Genomic DNA, 18516 nt, shown 5'->3' with positions numbered 1-18516 from the left:
AATTGCTTCGGCTTTTCCATCTTGTGGTGAATACTCTTAATCAAATCATCAAATGCTTCCTTACCCCATGTATATTCATTGTACTGTTCACTCTCCACCAAGTCAAAATGATGTCTTGGGACTGTGATGTTCCTCTTTTCACTTGAAAGTATGTAATTATGAACGAAATACAGGATCGCAATCTTTACAGCATCTTCATCTGCGTTATCACCAACACCCCAATCCTTGTCTTCAAAGCACTTATTTAAAGTCATCTTTAAACACTATTATCAAAACCACCGAAATATTCATCCAAAAATCTGTTAGGACCCTCGTCAAAAACAACTTCATCCTCGTAACACTTCAAACCAGTAATTAAAGCAAATTCAAAAAGACCGAATGTCAATTCCGTCCCATTAATATCGATAACAAACGCATCGCTATTACTACGCTTCAACTCCCTAATCATAAAACACCTAAATAACTGACCCTGCACCTCGGTGTCAACTTGCATCTGCATATATTGTCCAAAACCAGTTTTGGAAAATAGCTTGAATTGTCTATCGGTCAGTTTGTCCTTCAACTCATATTTAATGTTATGATTCATATATGAAGCATAACGTATCGGTTGAGTGGGGGGGGGGGGGGGGGGGGCGTTTAACCAGGAATTTGGAGGCCTGAAAGTTTGAATATAATGGCAACACATGAGATACAAAAATACATACGAATGCTATCCCATATGAATTGTTCAGATCAATAAATACATGCAAACAAAAAACAGTTATTAAGATGTTTAGCTGACAAAAGTTGAACAAATACACCTTTTATCGGACACATACACATGACTGCTTTTTAAACACATACATAACCTGTTATTAATTTGAAAAAATACACAAATGTGAGGAATTACAAATACATGATACATAGTTTGATATTTTGATAACAAAAATGGTTAGTGGAATACATGACACAGTTGTATGTATGTTTCATATACATAACTAATTCAAACAATCCAAAAATACATACGAATGATATCCCATATGAATTGTTCAGATCAATAAATACATGCAAACAAAAACACAGTTATTAAGATGTTTAGCTGACAAAAGTTGAACAAATACACCTTTTATCTGACACTTACACATGCCTGCTTTTTAAAACATACATAACCTGTTATTAAATTGAAAAAATACACAAATGTGAGGAATTACAAATACATGATACATAGTTTGATATTTTGATAACAAAAATGGTTAGTGAAATACATGACATAGTTGTATGTATGTTTCATATACAAAACTAATTCAAACAATACAAAGAAAACATACGAATGCTATCCCCTCTATTAATGAATTGTTCAGATTAATAAATACATGCAACTATACTTACGGATGCGGTCAAAAATACATAAATCATTAACCGAATTTGGGCAACATGTAAAATACAATTTTATTCACAAATATATATATATATATATATATATATATATATATATATATATATATATATATATAATGAAAAAATACCTGCTTGTTCATAGTTAATTGTTGTTCTCCGGTATCTGTCTCTACAACATTCTTCTCTTTGCTACTATAAGCAACATCGGATGTTTTTCTCCTCTTTGTGGCAGTATCAAAATCATTTTTTTTTCAAATTAACAGTTGAAGGATTTCTGATTCTGGCAGGGTCATGGATTTTCTTAGATCTCCTTTCAGCAACCAATTTCTCAGCAGAAGCTGCATCAAATTCAAGATATAAAAGCAGACATTGTAATTGAAGAAATATAATTAAGTTACACTTTTTTATAGTATAATAATTAAAATTTCAAATAAGTAAATTTGTAATATATGAAACCAAAACTTTCATTTCATTCTTTTAACATTTTAACTTTCATTGCTGAAATTATTTACTTCAAATCAGATGAGGAGTCGGGAATTAAATTTTATGAGTTCTGAATTCTAATCTTTTAAGTTATTCGGTTCTAAGTTAACAATCAATACATATTCAATGAATTTTTAAAACAAATGCATAGTTTAAACCAAAATTTCCGGATCCGACCAAACTCATAGCCAAAACTCTAATTTTGGCCTACTTCAAACTCATTTTGTGCTTATCTTAAACTCATTTAAGATTTTAATAATGTATTTTATTTTCACCTGTATTAACAAAAGTACTTATGTTTTCATCTTCTAGAATCATCTAACACAATAATTTTTTTAAACAACTCCCAATTTATAGTACTACAATATTTTCAACTTTAGTTTCGAGTTTCTACACAAATTAACCTAATTGTCTTACAAGAATATTAATAAATAATAACTAAAGTAAATGAATAAAGTAAAAAAAATTAAAACCATACCTGAAAATAAATTAAGGACCTCTATAAGCACATATGAGCTCACTATAGACAAATTATGGAAAGTTTAAGGATAAAAGATAGTAAGACCTAATAAATGCTTCAGTTGTTAAAAAAAAAAAAAGCTTCAAAGTAGCTTAAATTTAACCAGAACGTATAGGACAAATAATAGCGTCTCAAAGTATTTGTCACGTTTCATTTCCGAAAGGTAATTTGACTAATTTTTAGAGCTAAATTGAATTAGATTAATTTAATATTCTAAAATTAAATTTAGATATTAGAAATTACACGAAAAATATATCAATATAGTGATTTTTTAAAAAGATCTATTGGTTAAAATTTATGTAATTTGATCCTCGAGAAGTGAAACATGACAGATATTTTGGGATGGGGTAAAAATAATTAAGGAACAAAAAAATCACAAAAAGTTACTACTCCAATCACTACTAAAAAATGGGATTTTCCGACCTAAAAAAAGGGCAATTTCCGACCTCATGAGGTCGGTTTTGGGCAAAAACCGACCTCAGAATTAGGTCAGAAAAGAGTGGGTCGGAAATATTACTGACCTCATGAGGTCGCAAAAAACCGACCACATGAGGTCGGTAATATTTTTTTAGTCGGCTATTAATTATATAAAGTACCGACCTCGTGAGGTCGGTAAATTATATTAATAATATAATGATATTAGTTTACCGACCTCCCGAGGTCGGTAAGTTATATGAATATATATATATATATATATATATATATATATATTGTTTTAGATTTTTGTCGTCCTGAGATCGGTATTTCTCAATTTCTGCAAAATATTTGCCGAAACCCAACCTCATGAGGTCGGTAATTTGCAATTTGTGGGAAAATTTTGCAGATAACCGACCTCATGAGGTGGCTAATTTGCTATATGTTGGATAATTTTGCAGAAAACCGACCTCATGAGGTCGGTAATTTGCAATTTCTGGAAACAAATTCCAAAAACCGACCTCATGAGATCGGTATTCTGCAAAAAAAATTGTAGCAACTAGCTGTTATTCCAGCTGCCTCCCTGTCAAGATGAAAATAATTTTACTTTCAACTAAAACGAGCCCAAATAGCTACCAACAATACACCAAACTACTATAAATACATAAAACAATAATCTACTATTACAACACATATATTACAACCACCAAAACATGAAATTCAATTCGAAACTACTTCAAAGTTGAATAAAAACGTCAATCAAACATTCACAAGAGACATTAATTAAGCTACTTCAACCTTCGCAAACATCAAAACAACATTAAACTACTTCAACATTTGTAAACATCCACAAAACATTAAACTAGTCTACACTAAGTTAGTCTACACTAAGTTAGTCTACAACATTAGACTACTTCACCCCTCGCAAATCCACAAATCCACCACAACATTAACATTCAAACATGGCTTTGTGTGTTTGACACGTGAGTCCCATCATCATCCGTACCACGAGATTGAGTATGGGGGTTACGAGCATCATCAGGACACGAGGGAATCCCCCTCGAAGCAAGTAATGCGCCTAATTGGGCCCTCATACCGTCAAACTGCACGTCCCTCCGCCTCTCCCTTTCCTCTTAGGCCTGTAGCTGGCTAGATAGCTCAACAATCTTTTGCTCCATGGCCATAGTACTCACTCTATCGAACAACTCGGTATTGGAAGAATGTAGGCCTTCCAGGGGCGACCGGTATTGACGAAATGCACGATGTGGCATTCCGTAAGCTGTGTCAAACCTAGTGGGACCACCAACACTCTCAAGCCACCTTTCCTCCATTTGTTCTTCTGTCAGTTGTGTGTTGGGTGGCTGAGTACGAAGAAACTCTGCCTTTGAATGTTGAACTTGATTCTGAAATAAAAAGGTAACGTTAGCAACCAACTTAAATCTCGAAACCAATGGAAAAAACTATCAAACATTTAGTAAACAACCAAAATAGAACATGCTTCAAATCAATACTACTAACAATTCAACTAAAACATGGTTGAGATCAATACTACTAAAAGGAAAACAAATAAATACTGCTAACAATATCCGACTTTCCTTCAATATCAACTTGCATTCGGTGAAAGCCAACCTTTGTGCTTCGTCTTCCATTTGGAAATCTACATTGGACTCCATATTATCACTGAAATTCATCTTTGCACCCCAGGTCCAGATTAACTTTGGACTTTAACTAATTTAAAAACTAAATGAAACAGCTAAAATGCAGAAACTCTCTGTTGTGTTATGGACTTAATACAAACCTGGAAGTCTAGAACTTAAAGTACAAAACCAGTAGCAGGTTGGAGTACTTTTCAGCAAGAAAAATGCACTTCTCATTACCTGCAAGTGTAGAACTCAAAAGTACATAAATTTCTACAGGGTGAAAGTATAGCTTATCACCTAAAAAACATATTCTTCAAATCGTTAGAGTATACTTGCTGCCCATCAAAAGCTACATGTTTGAAGCCACAAAGTTATTCTCAGTTGACATCTTCTCTATTATAAGTTGGTTCCATTGAGATGAAAGAGGGTAGTGAGAGATAAGAGGTATATGAACAATCTTGCATGAATTGCAATCATTTATACCAGTTCTTTTGAACTCAATTTCTTCCATTTAGGTGCGTTGATCCAAAAAGCACTATGCACTAAATGGACCAATTGATACTCTGATGTGCCAATCACAAATCTAACTCAAAAAGGAAAAATATGACTTTTATTTTTTTTAGCATTTCCTCTTTCCATCTAACATATTCCAGAGTCTGTATTTTAGGTGGATATCTTTACTTACTAACAAGCACTTAAAATGCTTGGCACATTAGAGGTAGAACTGGCAGGGGAGCAATTACCAGTGTTGTTTTGCCTATGGTGATTGCTCTGGTCTGGAGAGATAGAAATCTGATCAGGTTCCAAAGCCATAACTACAATGAAGATAGATTATGCAAAGAGGTTGCTGTCCATCTGCATATTAGAGGTAGAACAAGGAGGAAACGCGGAGAAAATGATGTAGTTTGACAATCGGATGCAACCTAGCAAGCTGATAGAATTTATCTATGTATTGTCTTAGCTAGGTGTAGTCACTGGACTTTTTTTTTGTAACTGGTTGCCAAATATGTATGAAGTAGTGGCTGCCTAGTGTCTATGCCTAGAACTAGACTCCTTAGAACTGTAGAATCTAGAACAGGTGCTGGTTTTGATGTGAGAAACAAGTGGTCTGCCTTGTTTAGTTTTGTAACTATTACTTGGTATTAATAAAATCATTTATTTACCAAAAAAAAAATGCTCTTCAGGACTTAAAATGGAGTGGAAACAAAGGAACTCTATTATAATGACTTCAACCTATCACATTCACCTGAGAGTTCTTTCAACAACTTCTCCCCAAATTGCCATTGAAGTTTCATAATTTATCCATGAAATAGTTATCACATTTTCATAAGGTATACCATCAACTTGCAATGCGTAATACATGTATCATAATTTGCTTCAGAGGATCTATTATTGAAACATCACTATAACTTGAATCTTATAAAACCAAAAATAAAGATCAAGCATAAAAATGAGATAGGAGCCAGATCCCCGTTTCGTAGTCTAACAAACAAAATATGAAAAATAAAAAGAAGATTACGTAGGTCTGCTTAGCCCGTTCCTCACACCGGTGATCTGGATCATTAGCGTTTGCCTTCTTCTTCTTCACGTGAGTGATCTTGAACGCCTCATCTTGAGGCACTGGCGTCCCCCGTTTTAGTTCGTGCAAAAGAATAAATTGATAAGACAAAAAGAAAATAAAGTAAATTCACAATCCTTCAAGTAGAGTTAATGTAGACTTTCCAGCTTCCTCCTCACGGCCTCTTGACTCATAGCCCCACTAGTGTGTAGGGAGCCACCCTTCGTCGAATTTCTAGCCTTCTTCCCTATGTCACTCAGTTGTAAGAATCTTTCATTAGTTGCCCAGTAATGAAGTAGCTTGTTATAGTTTTCAAGAAGGATCCACTTAGGCTTCTTGTGAGATTGACGAACCCTTCCTAACATGTCACATAGTAAGCGCTGAGCTTTCTTCTTGAAGTTTTGAGTTAGTTGCTTCTCATGTTCCGGGCGCCAGACACATTTTTCCTGCAACGAAACGTAAATGAGTTTATTAATAAGGAATCGATCAATATAAGTGGATTGCTTAAATAAAAATAAGCATATACCTTAAAGACATAATAGATCTGTCTCTGGCGATTTGGTGACATCTGACCCCAAGTAGGTAAGTCTTTAAATAGTTTTTGTGTCTCATCTGTAAGGAGAGTTGAAGCTTTGTCCGATAACCAACTATTAAAAATATAAAATTAAACACTTAGTAAAGCTTCTTTATTCGTTTTGCTTTGAAGAAAATATATGTTAATCAGCCCTAGGCATCATGCCTAGTGGACTTTATGAAAAACTAAAAATATGAATAAAAAAAAATTACCCGTATCCCACAGGCTCAATGATGAGTTGCCCTGATGAGTCATAAGATTCAAGCTGTGGAACACTTACACCTCCAGGTAAGTTATTCGCAGCAAGACTGTGAGGCACAGAACTACTTTCTCAAAGGTTAGGACCTGTAATCTCGTACTGTTCAGTAGATGATGAAGAGTGATGTGATGCAGTCGGGCTGGGAGTGGTCGTCGGAGTACCACTAGACGAAGCCCGCTGAGACCCGAGAGTATACCGAGTGAAGCCCTGTGGGGTAGCATAACCTGGTGTGGACATCATCGAGGGGCTCTTGGGAGGCACCTCAGTAAAGCCCTGGCGTGGAGCCATATAGGGCCGACCAAAGCTATATGGAGGTGGAAGACTATATGCAATGCCATTCATGAGGGGATCATGAGGCAATGGAGCGCCGCGTGGTGGGAGACATGGCGACAGGCTTCTATCTCTAATCGCAAGGTTTTCTGGTGGTCTCCGAGGAACCGCTGTCTCGTTAGCCTTCATTGTTTTCTTACCCCTCTTTTCACCTACCATCTATACAATAATATATGTAAGTATCGCAAATATAAATTAATAGAAAAGGGACAGCTTCAAAATTTGTTTAAATAATTCATCTATTTAACTAAAATCAACGAACTACATAGTACAGATTATTTGAAAATAGACCAGTTACCAGTTAAATATGTTGAGCCAAAAAAAGAGTCTCATGGTATCTCCGAACAAAAAAAAAAGGGCAGGGAGAAGTCACTAAAAGCTGAATAATACACAATGGAATTGATTCAGGAACTTCTCACTACGTAAGTTGGAAATTCTAACAATGTTCAACATACATGTGATATCTCATACTATGCAGCAAATGAAAAAAATGCACTGGTACTAGTTTTCTGCATCACTAAAAAGCTTGTTTAAGCTTCAGTTCCTGCAGTTTTTTACCTGCGGTTTCTGTTGTTTTTAGCTGCTTCTTTCATATTTTAAACTGCAGAATTTTTTCACATGGGAAATGATTTGGTACACATGGTGTTGTTAGGTAGTTTGATGTCATGAACTTTAGCTTTACAACAACAATCAAGGGTAATATGGGAATTATAGTAAAAAGTTGGTTTTTCTGAATTTTGGTGGAGAAAATGGGAAATGGTGTATCATGAATCCTGTTCATGTAGGAATTGAGATGTTGCACACTTGGTTGATGTAATTGGTTATGGGAAAATTGTAACTAATGGGGAGATGATTCTACAGATGGATTCAGTGCATTACATTTTTGCTGGTGTTTTGGTCATTTGTTCTAATGATCCTATGCAGTTGAGAAATGAATTGGGGCAAGTTTGGCTGAAAAGAGAAGGGCAATATAAGGAAAGCAATAGCATTACAATGTTGGCTGTAAGGTGTATTACCATCAAGCTCAAAACAGGAGGTTGACACTGATTTTTGATAGTTGGATGTTCATCAGAGGCATTTATCCGATGAGACATCTGATGAAATTACTGGTGTTGTCCCAATTGTGGAGGAAATTGGCACAATTGCATCAAAAGAGGGAAACTATATAGGAGGTTGATGTTTGGTGCTGGATTGGAAAGAATACAGTATCACCATATTCAAGTCCTTGTGGAGCAGAACATGGTGATATATTTTTTTACACTAACATGGTTTTCTCTTTTGCATGTGTAATTTCTGTATGGATCTGTCAAAATGCTAGGAATTTTGCTATGACTTATAACACTAATCCTTTATTTGGAGATGATGTGATACAAGTTTGTCTTACATTTAAACATGGCAAAGTTATTCAAATGTTGTGGAACATTGGTATGACACATAGTTGGAAAATAAACACCAGCAAACTACTTGTGCCACTGATTCTTTTCAAATGGGAAATGATGCGGTATAAGATTTTTGTTGGATCTGTTTTCTCTGCAACACACAATCACCTATTCATAAACAATGGGTGTGAACTCTGTGATCAATTTGAAGAAGATTTGAAGGACAACAAGGAACTAGTAATGTTGACAAATTCAAAAAGGTTGTAGTTGCTGATAATAATGCTCAAGTGGCAGGGTTCAGCAGATCAGACAATGTCTAACATGAGAGTGTTATAAGTATTACACAGCAGAGCTGAAAGAAGCAGGAACTACTGGTAATATGGCATGTTTACACAGAATTAAGAGGCATACAAGACTGTCCTCAGGAGGATCTCACAAGCAGAGGCAGTTGGCAATCTATTTTAGGCAAAATAATGTAGCAGATTATGCACATAGGGTCAACAGTAGTTGATCACATGAGAAGGTCAATCCAAGCAGGATCACACATACACAAGAGTGCAAGCATAATATTGGCTCAGGCAAATTGTCATTTTAAGATCAATAATCAGTCAAACAGAATAAGCAGACTCAAGTGACATAGAAAGACTCAGCATAAACAAAGATAAGCATCATACTGAACTACAACAAATTAGCATCATTCATTCAAGGAAAATTCAGACAAAACAGGGCCAAGTAGGGAGGCTTAACAGAGAAATTTGTAAACAGCAGAGATATGCTATATGGTTACAGGTTCACCAAAGTCATAAAGGTATTGCAAGGACCAGGTCATATGACCATTATACAACCAGGTGCCAGTCATAATAACATGCAGAGAATGGACAAGGGTGGAAACCTAAGACTATATGATCAAAGTGGTATAGGTGCAAGCAAGATGATGCACTCAGAAGCAATCAAGGGCCAAGAACAAGCTATGTAGTATCATAAAAGGGGAAAGGGTCATGGATACTATCACAATAGAGGAAGAAAACCAGCAGACATGGAGTAATGTTGGCAGGAGCACTGGTGGCAGACAGGCTAGTCATAATTCATGTAAAAGAACAGGTCGTGGCAGCCTCTGCATAGGTAGATTAATGTAAGGAAGGACAAATGAGGGATCAAAGCAATTTTTTTTAAAGGGAACATGATGTTGTGTATAGGCAGATAGAAAGCATGGCAAAACATTTCTTTAAAAAAAAACAGTATCATTCTTATATGGTGTTGAGTCCAGATCAGAGCAAAATGGGAGTGCAAACAGGAGATGCCATAACAGTCAGCTCACATGAAGGCATACATAAGTGTGTACCACATCTAAATTTCATGAGGGGGGGGAAAGGGTTGTACTCAGCCATGAATTGGACAAAACAAGTAATGTACCCTCTTCAAATAGTATGAGACAGTTAATTAGTATGCAAATTGGTCAAAAAGAGATTAAGCCTAGCAAAGCCTTGTGTAGGTGATTTAAGCAAGATGCAAGTCAAGGATCTTCAAAGAAGGGCAAGTTACTTAGATGAGATTAAGCAGGCATAACAAGCAAAGTGAGATGTGCAAGGAGAGGGAAAATCACATAAGCCACATAAAGAGAAGCATAGGCATGTACAAGTCCAAGGCTACACTGTTACTTGATGAAAACAGAATCAGGCATGACATGGAGGGGTTCAAATAAAAGAAAAGTGTTTCATGTCATATTGAAAACATAGATAAAATGAATTAGTCATAAATCAAGAGGCATGCTGGATGCACAGGGCTAAATGGGCACAGAGGATGGCACAAACAATGTACATACATCTTGGATACACATAGACATGAGAGAGAGGAAAAAAGAAAAGGAATAAGAGCTTGTTAGATGGTTGAGGGTAAATACACGATAAGGATATCCACACAGCACACACACATGTCCCTCAGAGAAAGCTTATCAATAGAAGGAAATTACACACATGGGCAGTAGTATACACATAAGACATCAGTGATCATCTTTCAAATATACACACCAATGCAAGCAGGCCTAGGGGAGAGAACTGAAACAATCAGGAATTTAGACAATATGGATTATTGCAACTGTTTTCTTGCAGTCTGAAATTTGGCATTGTTCTACAGAAATTCATATTGGACACAGGCTACACGCAACTGGAAATAAATACCTTTGCCGAAACTGCTGCTTCCCCAAAGGATCCTTTAAAACCTTTCTTCTTTATCAATCCTGACCCTGAAACAGAACAAGACAAGGTGCAAAATTGAGTACATCACCAACTTACAAGGTCAAATATTTGGTAAACAAAAAATACTTATAGTATTCAAAAACATAGTAATAAAGCTAAACCATTCCAGGCAGGACCTATAAATAAGAAGTAAACAATCAGCTACTAATTTCAAACATCTAGAGAATATATGGAAGTATTAAAAAAAATACTTACTAATTGCTATTAATTCTCATCCCCATCTCCCTCTTCTGACCATTCTTACTCATCAATTGTTTTGTTTTCATTATCACATTCATTCACCTCTGCATTAATTTCTTCTATATTTATTTCTTCTAATATGTGTTCTGCATGCTCTAAATCATCTTCTAACTCATTGTCAACTGTTTGATGAACATTTGATATGTCGTCAGCCTGGAACGCAACTAGCAACACATTCTCCACTTCCACTCGACCCACAGGCTTGACTTTAATTACCACCCACCAAGCAGACTTATCTGGATGCAAGGGATAAGGAGCATAGTACTCCTGTCTAACATTTTGTGCAATAATGAAAGGATCATAAGCCGCATACTCCCTCGTGTGGTTTACTTCTATGATGTTATACTGCTTGAGTACCCTTGTACCTCTATTGGCAATTGGATCAAACCACTTGCACTGAAAAAGTACAATTCTTTTTTTGCCTCCACCAGAGTACTCCAGTTCTAGGATCTCCTTAATTACACCCATAATAATCGACCCCTGCTTGGTTCCCATCCCCACCTTTAACCCAAACCCCGCTGTTGTTAGTTTTCATATGCTTAGATCGTTCTTCGATAGTAAATTTGAAACCATTTACCACATATTTGTCCATAGAATAGACCATACCGGGTCCCCAAGATATGTCCTTTAAAAGTTAGTCATGGTAACCATATTCTGTACCGTAAACCTAATAATAGTTAAGAAATAGTAAGTTAGCAATAATATAATGTGCACTTTTTAAATTATGTTAGTCTTGTGAAAAGGTTGTAACACTTACATAATCGTTAAACCACTTCCCAAACCGATCGTACACTTTTTCAACGCCATTTAAATGCTCAAAGTAACTGTCCGACAAAATGGAGTTTGAGTTAGTTATTATGCGTTGTACTTGGATATTTAGTGCAAAATAATAAAAACTTACTCATAATATCGTTGAACTTCCAGGCAATTCAGCAAAACATGTATCGATGCATATTTAGACTCCATATCATTAAATTCTCTTGTACGTTTTTTTGAACCCGAACCAGGTCGATTGAAGATTGATATCGGCTTCGCTAAAGCATCATTCTCACCTCCTTCATAATGTCGATTGGGTCTATTTCGCAAGCATGGCACATTATCCCCAAAGTAGTAAGAACAGAAATGAGTTGTTTCCTTAGCAAGATAGGCTTCGCAAATTAAGCCTTCAACTCTATGTTTCTGCTTGATACCCCGTTTAGACTTGCCAATTGTTCTGCATAATATTATGTTAAGCGTGAATTTCTTTAAATAAACTGGTAGAGAGAAATAAATAAAAATTTACACCTATTACCTCTCGAATGGATACATCCAACGACAATGAACTGGGCCTCCGAGTTGGGCTTCCTCCGCAAGGTGAATTGGAAGATGTTCCATCACATCGAAGAACCCCGGTGGAAGAATTTTCTCCAACTTACTTGTAATTACAGGAATATTCTGATGCATCCGATCCAAGTTGTCTACCCTCAACGTGCTGGAACACAAGTCTTTGAAGAACAAACTAATTTCTGTGATAAGCTTCCAAATTCGGGTAGGCAAGCCACTAAATGCAATGGGGAGTAAAGTTTCCATGAACACATGACAATCATGGCTTTTCATCCCATGTAACTTTCCTTGCACCATATCAACACGTTTTTCCAAATTTGATGCATACTCATCAGGCATCTTCAAGTTCTCAACCCATTCACAAATCTTTCTCTTCTGATCCATTGTGAATTAATAACTAGACTTAGGCTTGAAGACCCCGTTTCGTTTGTCCTGCAACCATAACTCTCTACGCCTACAATATTCCTGTAAGTCCAATCTAGCCTTTGGATTATCTTTTGTCTTGCCCTTAACATCCATCACTGTGTTGAACAAATTGTCAAAGTAATTTTTTTCAATGTGCATGACATCAAGATTATGCCGGAGAATATTATCCTTCCAATATGGTAACTCCCAAAATATGCTCTGTTTGGTCCAGTTATGTGCAACCCCATACCCATCGAACTTGTACGGTGGTTCTTCAGTAACTTTCGGAAAGTACTCAACCCTCTCCCAAATTTCCTCTCCTGAAAGTCTTGGAGGTGGATAGTTTTGTTCAATTGTGTTCTTCTTAAATGCATTTTTTCATACTCCTAAACTCATGATCCATTGGCAAGAACTGACGGTGACAATCAAACCATGAATTTTTTCTGCCATGTTTTAAAGTGAACGATTTAGTATTCTCCATGCAGTAAGGACAAGCTAACTTTCCAGCAGTCATCCACCCTGACAACATCTCGTAGGCAGGAAAATCATTAATAGTCCACATTAAGGTGGCCCGCAAATTAAAATTCTGCTTAAGAGAAACGTCAAACGTCTCAACCTCTTCAAGCCACAATATTTTCAACTCATTAATCAAAGGTTGCAAGTATACATCAATTAAAACTTTTGGATTACGTGGGCCAGGAATGATGCAATTAAGGAATATATATGGACTAGTCATACACAACTCAGGTGGAAGATTATACGGTGTTAAGAAAACCGGCCAGCAAGAATATGGTGCAGCAGAAACAGAATGTGGAGCGAATCCATCTGAACATAAACCCAACCTAATGTTTCGTGGTTCAGCCGCAAAGTCTGGATATGTTGCGTCAAAATGCTTCCAAGCCTCTCCGTCTAATGGATGACATATAACACCAGGCGGCCTTCTATTTTCACTGTGCCATCTCATATGAGGAGCGGAGCTATTTGATGCATACAACCTCTTTAACCTTGGTGTAAGAGGTAAGTAATGCATCGCCTTAACGACAACCCTCTTCCCGCTACGAGTCCGCTTAAAACGAGCTCTTCCACAAAACTTACAAAATTCTAGACTGTTGTCACCCTTATAGTATAGCATGCATCCACTTTCACAACAATCAATTCTCATCGACGAGAGTCCTAACTTAGACACTAATCTTTTTGCCTTATAGTAATTTTCAGGTATCTCTAATTTTGGGTCAACTAATTCATGTATAAGGCTAATCACAGCATCCATTGCACCTTGAGGAACATTCCAATCTGCTTTGATGCTTAATAATCTAACAGCAATAGACAATTGAGAGTGGGGACTCCTTTCATATAAAGGCCGACTAGCATTTTTCAACTGTTCAAAAAAACGACTAGCTTCTTCATTTGGAGCTTCTTCATCATGGTTACCGGATTCAAATTCGGAATGTATCCCATAAGCATCTTGAACCATGTCGTACATTCTAGAATTTTGGACATTAGGTTGCACCGCCCTACTACTTTCACCAACAACAAAGTTTTGAAATCTACCAAAACTACTATCCGTTTCTCCATGACTAGTCCACACTGTATAATTTTCTTCAAACTCATCTTTATAGAGATGAAGCCTAACAATCTCTGGTGTTTCGTAATTCCTACATTGACATACTACACAAGGGCACCTAACCAAGCCATGAATTTGAAAAGTTTCAAGTGTCATTGCATAGTCAACAAAAGCATCAATACCGTCTACAAATGCTTGCCTCATCCCCCCTCGGCGGTCGTTTGTCCTATTATACATCCAACTACGAGATTTCATCTCCACAAATAACACCAAATTTGAAATTGTTAAGGAACAAATTCAATGAATAATTTAATTCAATGTTCAAAATGTCAACTTCAGTAATTGAAGCATGTAAAAAAAAAAAAAAAACCCCCATCTTTATTCTCATCTTTCTTGATTTTCCACTCCAATTGAGTGTTATTTCATTATTTTGTATCCCCAAATTGCCAAAGTAATATTTGGAGAATATATTCAAGACCCTTTATTGGTAATTGCATTTAGCATCTTCACCATTTTCTAGATCTGATTCCCCATATAGCCAAAGTAATTTCATTATTTTGTATCCCCAAATGGCCAAAGTAATTTTTCTGAGAATTTATGGAAGACCCTCTACGTGTAATTGTGTTTACTCTTCTTTTATTCAGCAAATTGAAGCATACAATGTCAAGTTCAGTAACTGAAGCTCTAATAACTCAGTAACTGAAGCTCTAACAACTCAACCCAGTAACAAATTTCTTAGCCAAGAAAAGAAAGAAATCATACCTCAAATGTTGATGATAACTGGCGACGGCAGCGGCGGTTCTGGGTGTGGACGACGACGACGGTGACTCCCTGCACTGTTCGTGACATTGACGGTGTATAGGTTTAGAGAGAGAGGGACCTCAAAAACGTGAGAGGGAAAGAGAGAGAAATGAGAAGGGTTTAATTGGGGTTGTTTTAATTTTATTTGGTTAATATTACCGACCTCATGAGGTCGATATATTTAATAATTTTATTTTTAGTTTAAAAGCATATCGACCTCACGAGGTCGGTTTATCAAAAAATATTTTTAAATTATTTTTAATAAACCGACCTCGTGAGGTCGGTATTCTTTTAAATTAAAAATAAAATTATAATATTTACCGTCAATTAAATTTCCGACCTAGTCAGGTCGGTACATTATTTTTTAAAATTTTGATACAATATTACCGACCTCATGAGATCGGTTTATTTTAAAAAAAAAATTGAAAAATAAATATTACGATTTTACCGACGTCATGAGGTCGGTTTTTTCCGACCTCAACTGAGGTCGGTTTTTTGAGGTCGGAAAATTCAGTTTTTTTAGTAGTGAATATTGACCAATAACAAAAGCCCATGTGGCCTGTGGGTCTTAAGAAAGGAATAATGACGAAAGTAAACATTTGCGGGACAAAGCAAGCAACAGCCCACGTGGCAAAATCATCACCAATGGATTGTGGTATGTGAGGACGACAAAAGCTCTATATCCTTGCTTATATATAATAGTAACTAGTTGCATGAGGCCCGGGCTCATGATACAAAAGTAATAGATTTACTAAAAAAATATAACTTAGGTCACATTTTTCTATTTTATAATTAATTTAAATAAACATTCTAATCATGTCTTATTGGTAAGTCTTCATAATTATTATATTTTTTTTACAAATTATTTATGAGGAAGAAAGGTTGGAAGGAGAATGAGAAAATACAAAGGGACACAAGATTCAACATTCATGCAATACTTTGGAGTTTTAAAACAAATAACGGGTGTGTTCGATGTGGAGGAAAATATTTTTCAGAATTTTCAACTTTCTCATGTTTGGTTTGTTAAAATTTTTGGAAAACATTTTCTCTAAGAAAATAAGTTCCTTCAAGATAAGGAAAATGACTTCCTTAGTGGTAGTAATAAAATCAAGTTCCACGAGTGTCATTCCACATTCATTGTGTCCTTTTCACCCACCAATACGCCTCATCTGCACCTCTACCCTCGTAGCCCTCATCCCCACCATCCCACAGCCAGACTCCCATCCTCATCTCCCGTTGTTCTTGTCTAGATTATATACAAATTTTTTTAGAATAATAGGGTTTGCTTAAATATCGAACACAAGAAAATAAGTAAAGAGCACACTTATTTTCTTGAAAAATATTTTCCGGCATACCGAACACATCCAAAGAGAAGAATATGAGGTCCTAATTGGTAATGCCTAAATGCTCTATTGGAAATGAAACCGTAACTTTAAAGTTACAAATATTTACCAAAATGTGTAATAACATATAATGTACTCCCTCGTTTTATTTTACTTTGCCTCTGTTGACATGCCTTAAGAAGCTATTTATTAGGGTTTATTTTATTAAATTTTCCTTAAGAAGCTACTTCCCTCCATTTCTATTTATGTGAACCCATTTGATTGGGCACGACATTTAAGAAAGAGTTAAAACTTTTGAAACTTGTGGTTCAAAATAAGTTTTGAATATTTGTGTGGTTGTAAATCATTTAATAAAGTGAATCTGTTTCCAAATTAGGAAAGAGGTCATTCATTTTGGCACGGACTAAAAAGAAAATAGGTTTACATAAATTGAAACATAGGGAGTATTTATTAGGAGTTTATTTTACTAAATTATTCTTATTAATTATGCTTTGAAAATATAAGTTTGATTACTTTTACTTTATATAGTTACTTAATAATAATGACAATACTAAAAGAAAACAATAAATCTCTCGTAAGTTGCTAAAAGGGACCGGTAAAAAGGAAAATTTTATATTTTAGGATAAGGGGCGAGTAAAATGAAACGAATGGAGTAAAAGGTACTCCCTCGATTCCTTCTTACTTGTCTCTTATTTACTTGGCACTTTCCTTAAGAAATTACTTATTAGGAGTAAAACATACTAAATTATCCTTATTAATTATGCTTTGAAAATATAAGTTTGACTATTAATACTTTCTGTAGTTGCTTAATGATAAAAGCAATATACAAAAAAAAAAAAAAATCTAGATAAAAAAGATTATTTTTAATATAAGAAAAGGAATAATCTGACAAGGGGCATAGAGGGTCAATATATTAGTCCAAAACAAAGGCCTAAGTGACAATTAAATGAGGGCAGAAGAAAATTATCTAAAAGCAACAGCCACGTGGAGAGGCCTCATTGCATCAAAGCATACTGTGAGGACGACAAAATGTGGAATTCTCGTTTATATAAAGTATAATATAATATGAATATGAATCTAGAATTTGTGTTTAGCCTGTGTCTCGGCCAGTATTGCATTTCTTTTTGTTTTCCTGGGGGGAGGGGGGAGGGGAAGTTGAGGGGGGGGGGGGGGGGGGGCGAAGGTGTTCAATTTACATTTTTAAACTACTTATTTTGTTCGTCCTAAATTATGTGACTCTTTTTTTTTTTTTAATCAGTCATAAAAAGAATGACATTTTTCTATATTTAGTGCTCTCTCAGGTTCAAAATAATTGTTCACTTAATCTTTAGCACATCCCTCGAAAAGAATACTAATTCCTCGAAAAAAAATAAGTAATTTGACTAAACTTTCCTTAATAAATACTGCCTAATTAGTATAGTATTTTAGTTACATAAAAACTCGATTATCTAAATAGGGGTAAGATTGGAAAAAAATAATTAATTTATTCTTGATTATGTAAGTGGAGGACACTAACTAAAATGAAAAGGTTAAGTGACGCTTATTATGAACTGGAGGGAGTAACAATTTAACTTTAAATTTTTTATTTTATTCTTAATGAAATAATTTATAATGAGATAATTATCTATAATTTATTTTAAATCATAAATTTAAAAAATCGTGAGGTTTCTATGCCGCAAGAGAATTTATTGGTGGGCCTGTAGCTAGAAGCTCAATGGTGATTAATTCTGTGAATGTCCCCATCAATCACAATTCACGAGGTTGATAGAAAGTTCAATTTTTTACGCGGATTGCCATTCAAAGGCACTGGTATTGAATTTTTGTACCTCAAATTGCTGATGTTTAATTTTTGTTATTCGCTTAGAAAAGTTGCCAAAAATATTTTGAGATTTTAAGTTTGAATCTCCGTTCAATCAAATAAAATAATAATTTTGTAAAGCAAGGCTTTATAAAAAGTTTACCTTACTTATGCGACAGAATTTGTCTTAAGACATAACTAAAGTCTGTCTTATGTGGCAGATGTTGCCTTAAGGCAAATCTATCGCATAAGG

General features: G+C 35.4%; 1 protein-coding gene across 1 annotated transcript; it reads right to left on the bottom strand.

Annotated features, from left to right (window-relative positions):
- Positions 1-12742: 12742 nt before the first annotated feature.
- On the bottom strand, positions 12743-14525 carry LOC132607901 (uncharacterized). The gene is made up of 2 exons (XM_060321979.1): positions 13175-14525; positions 12743-13077 (listed from the first exon to the last, which is right to left on the bottom strand). Exons 1-2 carry the CDS (start codon positions 14523-14525, stop codon positions 12743-12745), a joined length of 1686 nt encoding a protein of 561 aa, XP_060177962.1.
- Between the last annotated feature and the right edge of the window lie 3991 nt (positions 14526-18516).

The sequence above is a fragment of the Lycium barbarum genome, chromosome 8, assembly GCF_019175385.1.
Source record: "Lycium barbarum isolate Lr01 chromosome 8, ASM1917538v2, whole genome shotgun sequence".
NCBI lineage: Eukaryota > Viridiplantae > Streptophyta > Magnoliopsida > Solanales > Solanaceae > Lycium > Lycium barbarum.
Note: the sequence above shows the minus strand (reverse complement) of the source record. Positions and strands in the feature narration are given on the sequence as shown.